Source organism: Chiloscyllium plagiosum, chromosome 42, assembly GCF_004010195.1.
Source record: "Chiloscyllium plagiosum isolate BGI_BamShark_2017 chromosome 42, ASM401019v2, whole genome shotgun sequence".
NCBI lineage: Eukaryota > Metazoa > Chordata > Chondrichthyes > Orectolobiformes > Hemiscylliidae > Chiloscyllium > Chiloscyllium plagiosum.
In genome coordinates, this window is record NC_057751.1 from 4,380,182 (window position 1) to 4,398,916 (window position 18,735).

At 48.9% G+C, this 18,735-nt stretch overlaps 1 protein-coding gene across 1 annotated transcript in view; it reads left to right on the forward strand.

Annotated features, from left to right (window-relative positions):
- LOC122543033 (matrix metalloproteinase-21-like) overlaps window positions 1-18,374 on the forward strand; it is a 61,546-nt gene extending 43,172 nt beyond the window's left edge. The window contains exons 2-7 of the mRNA XM_043681226.1: window positions 5,131-5,782; window positions 7,858-7,997; window positions 10,131-10,272; window positions 11,760-12,017; window positions 14,171-14,343; window positions 18,068-18,374. Of these exons, the coding sequence (XP_043537161.1) occupies window positions 5,155-5,782; window positions 7,858-7,997; window positions 10,131-10,272; window positions 11,760-12,017; window positions 14,171-14,343; window positions 18,068-18,364 (1,638 nt within the window). The 5' untranslated portion in view covers window positions 5,131-5,154 and the 3' untranslated portion in view covers window positions 18,365-18,374. The remainder of the gene's footprint in view (window positions 1-5,130; window positions 5,783-7,857; window positions 7,998-10,130; window positions 10,273-11,759; window positions 12,018-14,170; window positions 14,344-18,067) is intronic.
- The last annotated feature ends 361 nt before the right edge of the window (window positions 18,375-18,735 follow it).

Consider the following 18,735-nt stretch of genomic DNA (forward strand, 5'->3'; position numbering starts at 1 on the left):
AGGCCATGCACTCAGGGCATGTGCAGATCAACTGGCAGAGGTCTTCTCAGACATCTTCAACCTCTCCCTGCAGCAGGCCACTGTCCCTGCCTGTTTCAAGAGGGCCCACGTCATCCCTGTGCCTAAGAAGGCTCATGCAGTATGTCTCAATGACTACCGCCCAGTGGCCCTAACTTCGGTGGCCATGTGTATTTTGAAAGGCTGGTCATGGCATTAATCAACTCCAGCCTCCCCATGACTCTTGACCCACTCCAATTTGCCTATTAGACCAACAGATCTATGTCAGATGCCATATCACTTGCTCTTCACTCCTCCCCAGAACATCATGACACCAAGAACAGCTATGTAAGAATCCTACTCATTGACTACAGGTCAGCTTTCAACACTATTATCCCCTCGAGACTGATTACTAAACTTAGTGATCTCGGACTAAGCCCCACTCTCTGCAACTTGATCCTCACTTTCCTGACCAACAGGCCACAATCAGTGAAGAATGGGGACAATATTTCATCCTAACACTCAACACCCACCAGGGGTGCGTACTCAGCCCCCCTACTGTACTCTACTGTATACCCATGACTGCATCACTAAATATCAAACTTATACCATTTACAAGTTGGCTGATGACACCACCATAGTCGGTTGAATCTCAGATGGCGATGAAACAGACTACAGACAGGAGGTGGAAGGCCTGGAAAAATAGTGCACTGAGAACAACCTAACTCTCAATGCCAGCAAAACCAAGGAACTCATTATTGACTTTCAGCGGGATGTTACTCATGCACCCGCTACACATGAACAGCAAGAGGTGGAACGAGTGGAGAGTGTCAAACTCCTGGGAGCATCCATAACAAGCTTTCTTGGACTCTTCATGTGGACACACTGGTTACAAAGGCCCAACATTGTCTCCTCTTCCTCAGGCAGCTGAGGAAATTTGGCATGACAGTGAATACCCTTGCCAACTTTTGTAGGTGCGCCATATAGAGCATTCTGTCTGAATGTATTACTATTTGGTATGGTTGAAACTTTATTGCTGGAACAGCACAGCAGGTCAGGCAGCATCCAGGGAACAGGAGATTCGACGTTTCGGGCACAGGCCCTTCTTCAGGAATGAGCAGAGAGTGTTCAGCAGGAGAAGATAAAAGGTAGGGAGGAGGGACTTGGAGGAGGGGCGTTGGAAATGTGATAGGTGGAAAGAGGTCAAGGTGAGGGTGATAGGTCGGAGTAGGATGGAGGCGGGGAGGTCAAGAAGAAGACTGCAGGTCAGGAAGGCGTTGCCGGGCTGGAGGGATTCGGCTGAGACAAGGTGGGGGGAGGGGGGATGAAGAAACTGGTGAAGTTCAAGTTCATCCCCTGTGGTTGGAGGGTTCCCAGTCGGAAGATAAGACGTTCCTCCTCCGACCGTCGGGTTGTTGTGGTTTGGCGGTGGATGAGTCCAATGACCTGCATATCCTCGGTGGAGTGGGAGGGGGAGTTGAAATGCTGTGCCACAGGTTGGTTGGGTTGGTTCGTCCGGGTGGCCCAGAGGTGCTCTCTGAATCGCTCCGCAAGTAGGCGGCCTGTCTCCCCAATATAGAGGAGGCCACACCGGCTGCAGCGGATGCAGTAGATGATGTGGGTGGAGGTGCAGGTGAATCTGTGGCGGATATGGAATTTTCCTTTGGGGCCTTGGAGAGAAGTGAGGGGGGAGGTGTGGGCGCAAGTGTTGCACCTCCTGCGGTTGCAAGGGAAGGTGCCGGGAGTGGTGGTTGGGTCGGTGGGGGGTGTGGATCTGACAAGGGAGTCGCGGAGGGAGTGGTCTCTATGGAAAGCTGATAGGGGAGGGGAGGGAAATATATTCTTGGTGCTGGGGTCTGTTTGGAGGTGGCGGAAGTGACGGCGGATGATGTGCTGTACATGGAGATTGGTGGGGTGGTAGGTGAGGACCAGTGGGGTTCTGTCCTGGTGGCGGTTGGAGGGGCGGGGCTCAAGGGCGGAGGAGCGGGAAGTGGAGGAGATGCGGTGGAGGGTACCGTCGACCACGTCGGGGGGGAAATTGCGGTCCTTGAAGAAGGAGGCCATCTGTGTTGTACGTATTTTGAACTGGTCCTCCTGGGAGCAGATGCGGCGGAGACGAAGGAATTGGGAGAATGGGATGGCGTTTTTACAGGGGGCAGGATGGGAGGAGGTGTAGTCCAGGTAGCTGTGGGAGTCGGTTGGTTTGGTATGGCAACTGTACAATTCAAGATTGGAGACCATTGCAGAGAGTGGTGAACTCATCCCGGACAATCACAAAGGCCAACCTCCCAACAATGGAATCCATCTAGCAGGCCCGCTGTCAAGGAAAGGCTGCCAGCATTCTCAAAGGTCCATCCCACCCTGGCAATGCTTTTCTACAACCTCGACCATCAGGGAGAAGGTACAGAATCCTGAACACATTCACCAGCTGGTTTCAAAACAGTTTCTGTGGTTAGAGTACTGACTGAGCTCACAAACTCTTAACATTCCAGTTGGGAGGTCATGTTGCAGCTGTACAGGACATTGGTTAGGCCACTGTTGGAATATTGCATGCACTTCTGGTCTCCTTCCTATCAGAAAGATGTTGTGAAACTTGAAAGGGTTCAGAAAAGATTTACAAGGATGTTGCCAGGTTTGGAGGATTTGAGCTACAGGGAGAGGCTGAACAGGCTGGGGCTGTTTTCCCTGGAGCGTCGGAGGCTGAGGGGTGACCTTATAGAGGTTTACAAAATCATGAGGGGCATGGATAGGGTAAATAGACAAAGTCTTTTCCCTGGGGTGGGGGCGTCCAGAACTAGAGGGCATAGGTTTAAGGTGAGAGGGGAAAGATATAAAAGAGACCTGAGGGGCAACTTTTACACGCAGAGGGTGGTATGTGTATGGAATGAGCTGCCAGAGAAAGTGGTGGAGGCTGGTACGATTGCAACATTTAAGAGACATTTGAATGGGGATTTGAATAGGAAGGGTTTGGAGGGATATGGGCCGGGTGCTGGCAGGTGGGACTAGATTGGGTTGGGATATCTGGTCGGCATGGACAGGTTGGACCGAAGAGTCTGTTTCCATGCTGTACATCTCTATGACTCTATTCGCCAGTACCTGTGTTTTTGTTTTTGCCGCTGTTTACCTACTATTGACTTATCTATGCTATTTAACTCTGTGACCTGCCTGCATAGCTCACAAGACAAAGCTTTTCTCTGTGCCTTGGTATACATGACAATAAATTCAATTCAGTTTCAGGGAATAATTGTGAGGGAGCAATGGATGCAATCTCCTCAGGGTGAATAAATCAAAGGTCATGGGTGGGGACGGTGGGTACAGAGATGGGAAGGTGCAGTTCAGAACACAAACAGATCAGTTCTGATCTTAGTGAATAGCAGGGTGCACGCAAGGTGCTGAGTGGACTGTGGGGTCTATATCTGCTCCAAATTCAGAAGTTTGTACATTCAACTCTCTCTGGACAATCTCTCAACCTTCCATTGATCAAAGTGATCTCCTGCAGACTGACAACCCCTTGCAGCAGTTTACTGAGTTGTGTGTCACTAAGTCCTGAGCTCTCAAACTGCCTCTCCCGACCTCTTCCTGTCTGTCTCTCCACTCCCCTCCCTCCATCCTTCAGAACGATGGCCCTGACATTCCCCCCCCACCGGCAGGTATTTATGTCTGAGATCTCTCAATGTCGAGATGCTCTCGCTCAATCTTTCTACTTTTGGCCATTTCCTTGTGAGATGTTGGGGAAACCTTTTGCCCGCACACGGCAAAAACAAAAGGCTTTTATTTTTCCCCCAGGATTGCCCACTGGAGATGACAAGGCTGGTTGCAATTTGAGAAGCTCAGCCAAGCTTGCATGAGCTGTTGGAAGTGGAGCGTGTCGGGTCGCACCAGCGTTCAGCACTGACTGCACACAGCAGCGGGCTCGATCTATAAAAGGGGGCAGAGGGAGGTGAAAGGCTACCTCCATCTCCCTGCTGCACCTCGTTCACAGGCACAGCAATGCAGCTCCTCGCTTTCTCCCCTCTGCTGGCCTGCTTCCTCTGTCGCTGGAGCACACAGGAGAGAATCTTTCACAAGAGGGATCACTCTGATATTAAACAGGCTCCTCATCATGCTCCCACCATCAACACCGAGCAATCCGCCCAGGTAACGGACCGCCCTGACAAATCTCCACTTTGGAGAGATCATAGAGTCATAGAGGTGTGCAGCAAGGAAATAGAAGTGAGGTGCGTTCTCTTCTCATCCTGTTGTTCTGGGCAAGATCAACTGGTGGGCTTAAAAGGCTATAGCAGTGAAGGTTCCAGATACTGTAACTGCCTGCAAAGCACAGATTCAGAAACACAGTGACCACCTGCGGTCAATTCTATAAATGAATGAATTCGGCCAAACGAGAGAAAAATCGTAGTCGTTCAGAATTCGAGGGGAGCGACTTGGAAAAAGTTAAACAAAGAACTGGAGGGGGTGGGGGTGGGGTGCTGGAAATCTGAAACACCAACAGAAATTGCTGGAGAAATTCAGCATTTGATGAGAGGGAGAGAGAGAGAGAGAGAGAGAATGCAGTGTGAAGGTTTCCAGTCCAGTGACCCTTGTTCAGAAATTAAAAAAAAACAGGCAGCCTCAAAGTCCTAGAGTCATAGAATTATAGAACCCTGACAATGCAGATGATGGTCATTCAGCCCATTGAGCCTGCACTGACCCTCTGAAGAGCATCCGAACCAGACCCAGCCCATCCCTGTCATCCCGCATGGGGTTTTTAAAATCCTGGCAAACCCACCAAGACAGCACATCCCTGGGTGCTCCAGAGAGATTTTTTGTTTTGTATGGCCAATCTACCCAAATTAGACAGTTCTCCATCTGCCTCCCAATCATAGTCAGCAGCCCGTGTTGCTGACGTTTGTGGGTAGGACACATACTTTGTGACCTTGTTATTGGAGTGTCGAAGGAGGAATGCCAGGTCATCAGAGGCTGTAAGAGCCAGTGATACCATGCTACCAATGGTTAATTTCAAGACAAGATGTTCCCCCCATCCCAGCAGCTCCCATTCTTGAAGGCCTGGGCCTAGGCCCCTTGGGAAAGCAGCTGGATATTGTAGCAGAGGATATTGTAGCTCCCCAGCACTCACCAGCTTTGTGTTTCCTTCAGAAATTCCTCACCAAATACGGATGGATGGGGACAGTCGATTGGGAGGACTCCCAGCAGCCAGACCCAGCTCATGAAGATCCTGTTCCCCCAGACATGCGCAGCCCCATCCAGGAGAACATCGAGGTCTCAGACCAGACAGAGGGTCCTGCCAACCAGAAGGTGGAGAGTCCGGCCTTTCGGCATGCTCTGAAGGCATTCCAGGGAATAACCGGACTGGCGGTCACTGGGATCTTCGACCCAGCCACAAGAGAGGCCATGAACAGCCCCCGGTGTGGGGTGCCTGATCAGGGGTGGCATACCGGCGTACTGTCGCCCCAGGCCACCATGGAGGACAAGGGCAAGCAGACTGCATTAGATCAAGGTCTGGTCCGCACCAAGAGGTTCTCCCATCACCTCCTCCTCCACCGCCTGAAGGCCCGAGGGAGGAGAAGGGAGGTTGCAGACGGTAATGTCTCTGGCCTGGCGTTCCGCAAACGAAGCCTGAAGTGGCGCCTGCTGAGGGAGGGTTACAGCTCTCAGCTACCGGTGCTGGAGCAGAGAGCAGCCATTCACCTGGCCTTCAGGCTGTGGAGCGAGGTCACACCCATCGACTTTGAGGAGGATCTGAGCTCCCCTGTCTCGCTGCTGGACATCACGCTGGCGTTTGGAACTGGTAACCCTTGGCAGTGTTGGCCAAGCTAGCTGAGATAGGCTTTTTTTAGAAATAGGAGCAGGAGTGGGCCATTCTGCCCTTTGAGCCTGCTTTGCCATTCAACATGGTAATGGCTGATCATTGAACTCAATACCCTAATCTCATTCCCACCCCACCCCCACCAATGTCCAAGACATTTCTCCACATCTCGGTCCAAAAAGGTGTGTCGCTTCCCCTTAAACTATCACCATGATTCTGATTTCCCTGTTCCATTGGGAACATCCTTCCTGCTTCTGAACTGTCTAGTCCTCTTCGAATTTTAGAGATACCAATGAGGCCCTTCCTCATTCTTCTGAATCTCCAGTGAATCCAATCCTAACAGACTCAATCTCTCCTCCTGCGTCAGTCCTGACACCACAGGAATCCATTTGTTAAACCTTCGCTGTGCTCCCTCGACAGCAAGAGCATTCTTCCTCTGAGACTGAGGCCAAGGGGCACACAGTATTCCAGGGGTGGCCTCGACAATTGCAGCAAGAAATCCTTGTTCCTATACTTGAATCCTCTCACAATGAAGGCCAGCACTCTGTTCACCTTCCGTATTACCTGCTGCACCTGCCCACTTACGCCCAGACCAGGCTGAATGTTCCCCACCTCTCTCAATTGACAGCCATTCAGCAATGAGGTGAGTGGCAGAATGTTGTCAGCACAGTTTATCCGAGCTGTGTTTTCTGTGAGGGCAGGATGTTCAGGATCTGGTACTATGTCATCATGGCCTCAAAGATAAGGTGCCCATAGCCAGACACAAGCATAACACAATTGCATTTTTACCGTGAGGTGGAGGAGCTGTATTTTAAACAGAAATAAGAGGACGCAAAAGGAGAGTTGGCTGACGTGAACTGGCCAGTTAATTGAAAGGAATTCATGAGATTTTAAAATGAAATGCCTTCACAGGACCTGTCTGTTGCTGGCTAGATCAACATTAATTGTCTGTCTGTAGTTTGAGTTACAGACTCACAGAGCACAGAAACAGACCCTTCGGTCCAACCAGTCTGTGCTGACCGGAATACCAAAATACCAAGTCTCTGCACTTGGCCCATATCCCTCCAAACATTTAGTTCTCATGAATTTATCCAAAAGCTTTTTAAATGTTGTAACTGTATCTGCATCCACCACTTCCTCTGGGAGTTCATTCCACACAGTCTCTGTGTGAAAACAAATTCCCCCTCATGTCTTTTTAAAAATATTTCCATCCTCACGTTAAAAATATTCTCCCTAGTCCTGAAATCCCCAAACCCGGGAAAAGACACTTATCTGTTCACCCTATCCATGCCCCACATGATTTTATAAAGCTCTCGAAGGTCACCTATCAACCTCCTCCACTCCAGTGAAAACTATCTCAGTGTTTCCAGCCTCTCCTTATAACTCAAACCCTCCAGTCTTGGCAACATCCTGGTAAATCTCTTCTGAACCCTCTCCAGCTGAATAATATTGTTCCCTTTCGCAACCAAAACTGGACAGTATTCCAGAAGAGGCCTCACCAATGTCCTGTAAAACTGCAACATGATATCCCAACTCCGACACTCAAAAGTCTGAGCAATGAAGGCAAGTGTGCTAACACCTTCTGAACTGCCCTGTCTACAGCCATGGTGAAGTGTGGTCAGTGGGGAATCTTCCTCAGCTGCCACACAATAACCTCGACATTATGTCCGCTCGCAAAAGGAACAAGAATGAGGGGGCATAGATCTAAAGTGATGTGCACATGAAGCAGTGGCGATCTGAGCAATAACATCCTCTTGTCACACAGTGCATCGTTAGGGTCCGGAAGGGAAGCATGGTGAAGGTAGAGTCAACAGGGGCATTCATCATGGGGATTGAGGTTATATTTACAATAGTAAGGTAGTGCAGGGAGATGCGGACAAGAGGTAGGATACTGGCCCTGGATTGGACGAGGTAACACAGCTGGGATAGGCAGGATGGGCTGAACGGCCTCCTTGTGCACAGTAATGCCATGAAGAGCAAGCTGTCACCACTGAATTGCAAAGTTCAGGAAGCTTTTTCTTTCAGTGAATGGAATCACACCTTGAATTTCTCCTCAGGACGGCATTTGGGCTGCTCTCAGGCATTTGACGGAGCTGGACAAGAGGTGGCACACTCCTGGCAGAACAGAGCCATTCACTTTGATGATGATGAACATTTCACAGCAGTCAACAGTAACCAGGGAATCAGCCTGCTCAGGGTAAGCTGCTGGGGTCGGACGCAGGGGATTGGTGGGAAGACAGGACAGAAAGCAAGTTTGCTCACACTGCCTCTAGTCTGACACTGAGACCCCACCCTGTTCCCCCCCCCCCCCGCAGCTACTTCCCAAACCTTGTCGCAGGGGATGAAGGAAGAGGCTGAGCAGCAGAAGGTCACACTGTAAGTCTCATGGTTCAAGCCATTAATGAGCCATTGACCCCCAGTGAGCAACTCCATCCATCTCCCTGGCAACGGTCCAACATTAATCTAGTGGGCTCCCAAACTTGGTGTCACATTTGTCCCTGAGATGAACTTCCCATTTCGTGTCCATAAATCAACTGATTACTCCCCATGTAATGTTGCTCAATCCCACGCCATCTCAACTCATCTACTGCTAAAACCCACCATCATCCCTCACTTTCCTCAGGACTGAGCACATCTTCCTGAAGAATTTCCGACCTCTGCAGAGTCATGATGATGGCAGAAATCTGAACTGGCAGCGAGTCCTGTTTCCCTATCACCCACAGTGCTCACTGACCGATAGTGACTCCCTTCACCCAAACCATGTTTAATTTTAAAATTCACATCCATCCCATCCGTCCCGATCTCAGGCATCTCCCGCAGCCCCACATCCCTCTGGGATTACCGTACTCCTCTCAGTCTGGCCTCTGGAAAACAGTCAGGAGCCCTTCCCTGACTCACCTTCCAATGCATGGGGCTGGCCAAGGGTCAAGCGTGGAAATCTGCTGAGCTCACCGTTACTGTGCGTTCTGTGGCTCATAGTCCTACACCACAAAAATCCTTCATTGGTTGGAAAGGGTTTTTGTGAAGAATCCCAAAATCTGGAACATATTCTGAAAAAGCAAGTCTTCTTTGCTTGTTTATCCAGCAGAGTTTTGTTGACACTTCTGGTCTCCACATTATAGGGAGGACAGAGTTGCTCTCTCTCTCTGTCTCTCGAGACAGAGAACAGCAGAGATTTACAGGAATGTTGTGAGGGCTTGAAAGCTATAGATGTGAGGAAGGATTGGATAGGCTGGGGTTGTTTTACTCAGAACAGAGGAGGCTGAAGGGTGATACTTCTGAGGTGTAGAAATTATGAAGGGGCTCGATAGGGGAGACAGGAAAGACTTAGCAGAGGGGTCAACTATCAGGGGACATTCAGTTTTGGGGGAATCGGTTGAAGGTCGAGAGGAACTATGAGAGGTATCTGGAATTCACTGCCCAGTTTGGTGATCATGATTTGAACCTGCTGGTGTTGGACTGGGGTGTACAAAGTTAAAAATCACACAACACCAGGTTATAGTCCAACAGGTTTAATTGGAAGCACTAGCTTTCAGAGCGCTGCTCCTTCATCAGGTGGCAAACACAAAATGGTGATGGAGGTGAAAGACCTCAACCCATTGGAAAAGAGCCCGGATCTGCCTCTGAAACACTGGAATGTGGAAGGCTATAGACCAGGCTCAGAATGGGCAGCTGCCCTGTTTTCACCCCAGCCAACACAGACATGATTGGCTGAATGGTCTCTGGCTGTGGTCCGAACTGATATTTTACCAAGCCCGTGCTCAAAAAACAAATCTGACATTTCTGTCTGAACTGAACAGACCCAGCAGCATCTGTTCATCCTCACTGCTGGGGTTCGGAATTGCACCCACAATGCAAATCTCAGCAAGGTGAAAGGGCACAACCCTTGGAAGGAGATTGGACAGGGGGGGAGCTGAGGCTCATCTCTTCAAAGCAACGAAACGTAGGAAGAGATTCAGTCAAGGAGTTCAAAATGATAAAGGGCTTGGTGGAGCCAGTTGGGAGGAAGTTGTTCTGGGAACAGTTTGCTTATCGGGGGAACCAAATCTTGGTAATCAAAGAAAATGACAAGGTGTAGACGAACGTTTTTCCCTCCCCTCCCCGCCAGGATAAACACACTGCTGGTGATCGAGAAACCACTGTCACACGAACAGCCTCAACAGGAGCTTCCAAAAGGCCATTGTACAACTACGTAACAAACACATCTGAGGAACAGGAGAGTGGGACTCTTGAGAAGTGCTCACCTGTGCCGAGTGGTTTGTAAATTCTAAGCACAGGTTTCAAAGGTGACGTAGACTGATGTGGGTCTGTTCATTCTCCCCACTTACAGGTCGCTGTACATGAAGTGGGCCATGTCCTGGGCTTGCCTCACATGTACGGCATGGGCTCAATGATGCAGCCCAACTACAGCACAGAGGGCAGGGACACCGAGCTGGCCTGGACAGACAGAAAGGCCATTCAGCAACTGTATGGTAAGCAGCTAACTTGCGTCTAGGGCACCTTTGGTAAACCTGGTCCATGCTGTAGCTTCTGGGTCCAAAAATGATACTTTACAATTGGTATTAAAAAATCGATTCTCAGTGTTCCTGCATTGCTGGTGAGACCAGTGTTCTCTGGTGCCTCCCCTCCCCAAAGGGTGACAGGACCACTACTGCCCCTGGTGGTGAAGGTTCTCCCTACAGGGGTGGGAAACCACAAGGGTCACATCACTGGGAGAGACGGCTTTGACAGGTTTAAAAAATACACAGAGGAGACAGTCTGACACTCTCTGAGATTGGTCATGAGAAGTTCACCCCATTGGTTCAAGGGCACACAGTTTGTGATTCCCTGACCATTCAGATACAAAGGGACCGAGTGTGGAACTGTGATCTTTGAAGATTCACTGTTTGCTGGCATCTCAAAATCTTAGACATAAGAAGATGAATGTTTTTGAAAGCAGCCCAACACCACACTTTAAGTTAGTTCAGTTGACCATAGTTCCTAAATCTCACCCGCACTGATTTGGAGCTCCCTATAACTATTTGACTGATTCTCACTCAGTTAACCCCGTATTGGATGCCACCAACGTTGCTTCTTCACCCGTGAGAATGTCTGGCATCCCTTCAGAAAAGGGCAGAACGGTTTTGGGTTCGAAGGTAGGAGGGGGAAATTGGTGACAAAAATAAATGATGATGTGTGGGGAGCTCAATAAGTTCCCAGACTTGAAGGTTCAAGTCCACTGATCTCTGTCTCTCAACCATTTCTGGATCTGGAATTAAAACTGATTCCCCCCACCCCAGTTCCTGAGACCACAAGATGTACAGACCATGAGATGTCAGCCATTCGGCCCATGAAGTGCGCTCAGCCATTCAATAAGATGGTGGCTAATCTGGTAAACCTCAACTCCACCTTCCTGCCTTGTCCCCAAGACTCCCAATGCCCTTCCGGATTAATGAAGGCAGGCAGATTAAATTAAAAAATCATTCCCGGCCAAGACGGTTGCTGGCTGGACAAACATTTATTGTCCAGAGGACAGTTTAGAGTCAAAGACTTTGCTGCGGGGTCTGGGGTCAAATCCAGACTGGATAAGGATGAGAGATTTCCTTCCCTAACAGTGCACCTGAGTAATTCAGATGGGTTTTTACAACAATCATCTATCGCGCAGCTGTCCATTCCACATTTTCACTCAGTTTGAGTTTCCTCATCTGCCTCAGGGGATTCGAGGTCGGATCTGTGGAATATTGACCTGGGGTTCTGGAATGCTACTCCAGTGACATGACTATGATGACATGGAATGACCAGTTCTGTGGTCAAGAATTCCACACGTTGACTGCCCTCTGACAAGGAATTCCTCATCTCTCTCTAAAGATGAGAGATCCCCCTCATTCGGGGATTATTCCCTGTGCTCCCACACGCTGGTTGTCAGAGATTTTCCTCTCCTTTCCCCCACTTGGCTTTAGTTCTCCCTTTTTGTGGACAGGGGTCTGCGAGGGTCCGTTCGACACTGTGTTTGACTGGGTTCGACGTGAGAGGGGTGAGGACGGGAGGCTGGTGCTGGGCTTCAACACGTACTTCTTCCGAGGCACCTGGTACTGGATGTACGAGAATCGGAACAACCGCACGCGGTACGGTGACCCGCTGCCTATCTACAGTGGCTGGCACGGCATTCCCACTGCAAGGATCGATGCCTTCGTCCACGTCTGTACCTGGTCTAAGGACGCAGCTTACTTCTTCAAAGGTAGCGGACAGTGCAAAGCAGTTGCTTGTGAATTTCAGAGTGTGCCTTCAATGTTGGCTTCCTTCACAAACTCGCTACATGCCACACACAAGCAACATTGTTATGGACCAGGCCAGACTCCCTCAAAACATTTCAGCAAAGTAGCCCAGACCCTAACTTTGCTGGTTGTGTTAAGCAGGTGTAAAGTGGATATTCCAGGAGGGATGCAGCTGGTCTAACCACTTAGTTTTAAACAAACCAGAATTTATTTACAGAGTACCAAATGAATCACAAACAAAAGAGTGTTCAGAATAAAGAATAACTTAACCTCTCCAAAAACTCAACAGATCATCTCAACTTAATGATGCTGCTCCAAATACTTGCAACAATCCCCCATAAACACCCCTTGGCACACAAGGTAAAACGAAACCCAGGGTCTCACAGGAGAGATGTCAGAGAGTGGTAAGGTCAACATGGACCTGCTTCTTTGGGTCCAGCAGCTTCTCCACACTGTTGCTAGAAACCAAACCAAACCAGAGAAAGGCTGAGCTGGGAGAACTGGACACTCCCCTTTCATTGTACATGTGCATTTTGCTTTAAACTTGAAAGCCTTTTTCCTGAGGCAGTATCTGTTACCTATACTCAAACTGTCCCTAAAACCTTTCAACTTAGAGTTTTCGGATTCTGTGTCTTTTACAACCTCTCTGAAAAATATCTCCAAGGACTGCATAACCTTGTTTAGGGAGCAGCTTTGTCACAACACAACCAGGCAGCTTCTGAAAAAGTACTTTTTAAAACACACACAAAAGAAATTGCAAGGTGCCGAGAAACAACTTGCTTGAGTTGCTTATGTGTGTGGCAGATTGGACAAAGTATTGGTGAAAATAAGCTTGTTCCAAGGAAAAATGTCAGCAATGAACCCACCACCAGTGAATGTGTAATCAGATTTTAAATGATTGCAAGATCACGGACTCACAGAATTGATTCTGTGCAGAAGGAGGCAGTTTGGCCCATCGTCCCTGCTATCACCTCATGCCAATGTCCTGCATTTTCCCCATATCCCTCCATATCATTGCCATCTAAATAACCATCCAATGCCCCCATTGAACATTTTCCCCCTCCCACATTTTCAGGCAGTGCATTCGATACCCTAATTAGACTTGTTCTCACCTCACACCTGCTGGGTTTGCAGCTCACTTTCAAGATAGAAATACAAACAGACTACTTTTCTACTCACTACAGAACAGTCACAATTCAGTATGAGGCCACTTCACCCACCATGTTCACATTGGCTCTCCGAACGAGCAGTTCTCCAAACATGATCCATTTTCCTGTCTTCACCCTATCATTGCAACCCATCCTTCCTTCTGAAACAACACGGTGGCTCAGTGGTTAGCACTGCTGCCTCACAGCATCAGGGACCTGGGTTCGACTCCAGCCTCAGGTGACTGTGCGGAGTTTGCGCATTCTCCCCGTGTCTGTGTGGGTTTCCTCCGGGTGCTCTGGGTTCCTCTCACGGTCACAAAGATGTGCAGATCAGGTGAATTGGCCATGCTAAATTGCCCACAGTGTTAGGTGCACTAGTCAGAGAGAAATGGATCTGGGTGGGTTACTCTTCGGAGGGTCATTGTGGACTGGTTGTGCCAAAGGGCCTGTTTCCACACTGTAGGGAATCTAATCTAATCTAAACCGTGGAATCATAGAGTAACACAGCATGGAAACAGGCCCTTCAGCCCAAACCGCTCTGTGCTGCCCAGGCAGAGAGTTCCAACTGCCCATATTTGGTCCTATCTTTCTAAACCCGTCCCATCCTCATGTACCTATCCAAATGTTTTTAAATGTGGTAATTGTACCAGCCTCCACCACTTCCTCTGGCAGACCATTCTATACACGTACCACCGTCTGTGTGAAGACGTTGCCCCTCAGGTCCTTCTTAAATTCCTCCCACCTCCTTAAACCTATGCCCTCCAGCTTTCAACTCCATTCAGTAACTCAATGTGCACACGTCCTGTGGCCGGAGGTTGGCCTGCTGGATGACAGAGGGAATGGGATATGCTGACACTGATGGACAGGAAACGAGTCAGTTTTGGTGACAAGAAGAGTGCATCCCTTTTAATGTCTTTGTAAACATCGACAAACACAGGCGTTAATCATGTCATTGCATTGTCTGGTAGGCACCCGCTACTGGAGATATGACAATTTCAATGACCGTGCATACACAGAGGATTCTCGGGGTGTCAGATATCCCAAGCTCATCTCCAGTGGATTCCCAGGTATTTCTGGGCCCATCAACGCAGCCTTCTTTGACAGACGTGACCAATGCATCTACTTCTTCAAGGGGAACCAGGTGAGTGTCCCTTACCCGTACAGTAATGGCATGCACACACTGCTTCCCCATCTATTGTCAGGGAAGGTGACCTCTCCTTCCATTTCTATTCCGAAGCTGTTTGCTAAATTCCCAGAAAGCTTAGTATGGATTGTGCCGACACTTCTGTGTCATCCTTGTGACCGAGTAATTATTTCGGGAAAATAAATTTTGTTTGCATTGAGGGTGCATGTGTGTTTTTCACATTCCAAGCAACAGACTGAGCTGGGTGAAATCCCAGCTGACCCGTATGCTATGTTCAAAGTGCAGCAGACAGCACACGTGTCAATGTGTACCAATAGAGATCTCCATCCAAAGAAAAAACAAATAGCAACCCAAGAGATACGATTACGTGGACCGGTGGAAGACAATTCAGAAAACCCTTTCCCCATCCTTTCAGCTGATGGTGCTGAGGTCAAGGAAGAAGCAGCTAACACAATTCCCACAATGCAGCACCACCTGGCCTTGGGCTGAGAGGCAGCAGGGAGTATTCATGCATACCAATAAGACCATAAGATATAGGAGCAGAATGAGGCCTTTCGGCCCATCGAGTTTGCTTCATCATTCCATCATGGCCGATAACTTTCTCAACCCCATTATCCTGCTTTCTCCCCAAATCCCTTGAACCCCTTACACATCAGGAACCTCTCTATCTCTGACTAAATACAGACTTGGCCTCCACATCCCTCTGTGGCAATGAGTCCCACAGATTCCCCACCCTCTGGCTGAAGAAATTTCCCCTCATCTCGGTTTAAAAGGGTGGTCCCTTCATTCTGAGGCTGTGCCATTGGGTACCAGTCTCCGCTACTGGTGGAAACATCTCCACATTCACTCTCTCTCGGCCTCTCAGTATCCTGTCAGTTTCCATCAGAAGCCATCCCTTCCTTCTGAACACCAGGAAGTGCAGAGTCAAAACGTGTGGTGCTGGAAAAGCACAGGCGGTCAGGCAGCATCTGAGGAGCAGGAGAGTCAACATTTCAGATAGGTGGGAAGGAAGATGGACAGGTAGGGCAGGTCATGAGGGTGGTGCTGGGTTGGAGAGTTGGATCTGGGATGAGGTGGGGGAGGGGAGATGAGGAAACTGGTGAAATTGGCATTGATCCCATGCGGTTGGAGGGTCCCAAGGTCGAAGATAAGGCGTTCTTCCTCCAGGTGTCAGGTGGCTTAGATTGGGCAGTGGAGGAGGCCCAGGACTTGCATGTACTTGGGTGAGTGGGAGGGAGAGTTGAAGTGGCCAGCCACAGGGCAGTGTGGTTGTTTGGTGCGTGTGTCCCAGAGATATTCCCTGAAACATTCCATGAGTTGGCATCCTGTCTCCCCAATGTAGAGGAGACCACAAGAGAGCAACAGACACAGTAGATGAGGTGTTTCGATGTGCGGGAAAATCCCAGCCAAATGTGGAAAGATCCTTCCGTTCCTCCTTTCCTCCCCATCCTGGACCTCCCCATCTCCATTTCCATCAAATGACTCCTTCACCATCAAGTACAGACCTAGAGTCCTCAATCACTCTTCATCTGACAAGCCCCTCCTCCCTGGGATCATTTCCTCTGGACTCGCTCCAATGAGAGGACATTCATCCTTTGATGCATGATCTAAAATTGTTAACAATGTTCCAAACGTGGTCTGACCAGAGGCTTATACAGGCTCGGCAGTAAATCCCTGCTCTTGTATTCCAGCCCACTTGAAACGAATGTGAACATTGCATTTGCCTTCCTAACTGCCCTGTCATAGACATTCCTTTTCTTCGGATTTGCTACCAACCTGATATTCCCAGTCCACCTGCATATTGAAGATCCCCCATCATTGCTGTAATAGTGCCTTTCTTCCTTTGCCTTTTCTATCTCCCGATTTATTTTCTCCCCCACCTCCTGAGCACTGCTGGGAGGCTGGATAGAACTCCTAACAGGGTCTTTTAACCTTTGTGGTTCCTCAACTCTACCCCCAGGCCTTCCGACTCTGTCACTTTTTACTGTCAGTTTCATCTCATTTCTTACTAACAAAGCAACCCCCCACCTCCCCCCCCACCACCGCCCATCTCCCTGTTCTTTTGAAAGAACATCCTTGGATATTTAGTTCACAGCCCTGATCCCCTTACAGCCACATCTCTGTGTTACCCACAACATCGTTCCTACCAATTTCAATCTGTGCTACCCAGCTCATTTACAGTTTAAGTACAGCACCTTCAGTCCTGTGTTCAATGTCCCTGTTCTCATTCATCTTCCCCCTGTCTGTTGTCTCTGATGTTAGATTCCTGACTCTTTCCATATGCTGTCCTAGTACTGTTTTTGGTATCTTTAATAACTCCTGCTGAGCCCTCCCCCAAACTTGAACTTTTTCCACAATTTTCCATGGAAATGACATCCACTGCATCCTGAACCCCTCCCATTTAAAAGGATCACTCTTTTGCCTCTTCCCCTCATAACCTGAATTCCTTGACTGATCAAGAATCCATCTCTGCCTTAAATATAGACAAGGGCTCTGTCCCCATAGATTTATGTTGCACAGAGTTTCAAGACTCCCGACCCTCTCAGAAAAGAAATTGCTCATCATTTCAGTTTTAAATTGGCACCCTTTCATCCTCTCAGTATTTACCCCATCAAGCCTCATAATAATCCTCTTTGTTTCAGTGAGTTCACCTTACATTCTTCCAGACTCCAGTGAGTAGAGTCCCAACCTGTTTAATCTTTGCTCATTAGATAATCTCTCCATCCCAGGGACCATCCAAGTGAACCTTTTCTGAACTGCCTGCAATGAAATGACATCATTCCTTAAGTAATGGGATCAAAACTGCTCACAGTACTCCAGTTGTAGTCTCACCAGCCCCTTGTGTCGTTGCAATCAGACTTCCCTCCACTTATACTCCAACCCCCTTCAAATAAGGGCCAACATCCCATTAGCACTTCCTAATTACCTGTTGCCCATGTGCGACTTTGTGTGTTTTGTGCACAAAGTGCACAGTTTGTTGTCAGTAGAGTTGCAGGTAGATAGGATAGTGAAGAAGGCGTTTGGTATGCTTTCCTTTATTGGTCAGAGCTTTGAGTACAGGAGTTGGGAGGCCATGTTGCAGCTATACAGGACATTCGTCGGGTCACTGTTGAAATATTGCGTGCAATTCTGGTCTCCTCCCTATCGGAAAGATGTTGTGAAACTTGAAAGGGTTCAGAAAAGATTTACAAGGATGTTGCCAGGGTTGGAGGATTGAACTACAGGAAGAGGTTTAATAGCTGAGGGGTGACCTTATAGAGGTTTTTCAAGTCATGAGGGGCATGGTCAGGGTGAATAGTCAAGGTCTTTTCCCTAGGGTGAGGAAAGATGTTTTAGGTCAGAGGAGAAAGATTTAAAAGGGACTTGAAGGTTAACTTTTTCACACAGAGGGTGAGCTGCCAGAGGAAGTGGTGGAGGCTGGTACAATTACAGCATTTAAAAGGCATCTGGATGGGTATTTGAATAGGAAGGGTTTGGAGGGATATGGACCAAGTCCTGGCAAATGAGACTACATTAGGTTGGGATATCTGGTCGGCATGGACGGGTTGGACCGAAGGGAAGTTTGTGTGCTATATATCTCCATGAATCCCCAAGTCCCTTTCTACAGCTTTTTTCCATTTTGGATGGAGCCTGACTGTTTGTGAATGTGGGCTTGCCATGTATCCTCACCTCCAGTATTTCTTTCATGCATATCTTTCCCAATCACTATGGTCTCCCACAGGTGACAGCCTTCAATGTCAACACCAACATGAGGGTCCCTGGGTATCCGAGGAGGATCACCGATGTCTTCCCAGCCCTGTTCCCTGGAGATCACCCAGTCAGCAATCTGGATGCAGTCTACTATTCCGACACCCACAGAGCCACCTTCCTGTTCAAGGGCCTTTACTTCTGGAGGGTGGTCAACAGACACGACCGGCTCAGCAACCCCCACCTGCCTTACAACGGGCTGCAAGCCAAGCGCAAGGTCAGCGAGCAGTGGCTGGACATCTGTAATGTGCACCCCTCTGCCATGGCCTAAGGCTGGCAGAAGGACCCCCTCTAAAGTTCTAGGAGGGAGACTCCGAGATGGGGAGAGGGGAGGCAGGAACATCACGAAAAACAGAAAGACTCAACTTTGAGGGGGCTGGGGTAGATGATTTGTTTTGCGCTTTGCCCTGACCTCTCTGTGTTCCAAAACATCCAGTTTCTACATCCCTCCCTCTAAGTCAGGAGGCCCAGGTTCGATCCCACCTGCTCCAGTGGTGCATAATAGCATCTCTGCACGGATTGATTGGAAAACGAATCCTGTCCATGTCCAGAGCCACTGGACCTGCAATGTATAAAGCAATCATCCTCCTTTTTAAGAAAGAAAACCACACCCAATGAAGATGTGACTTGTCAAATATTACT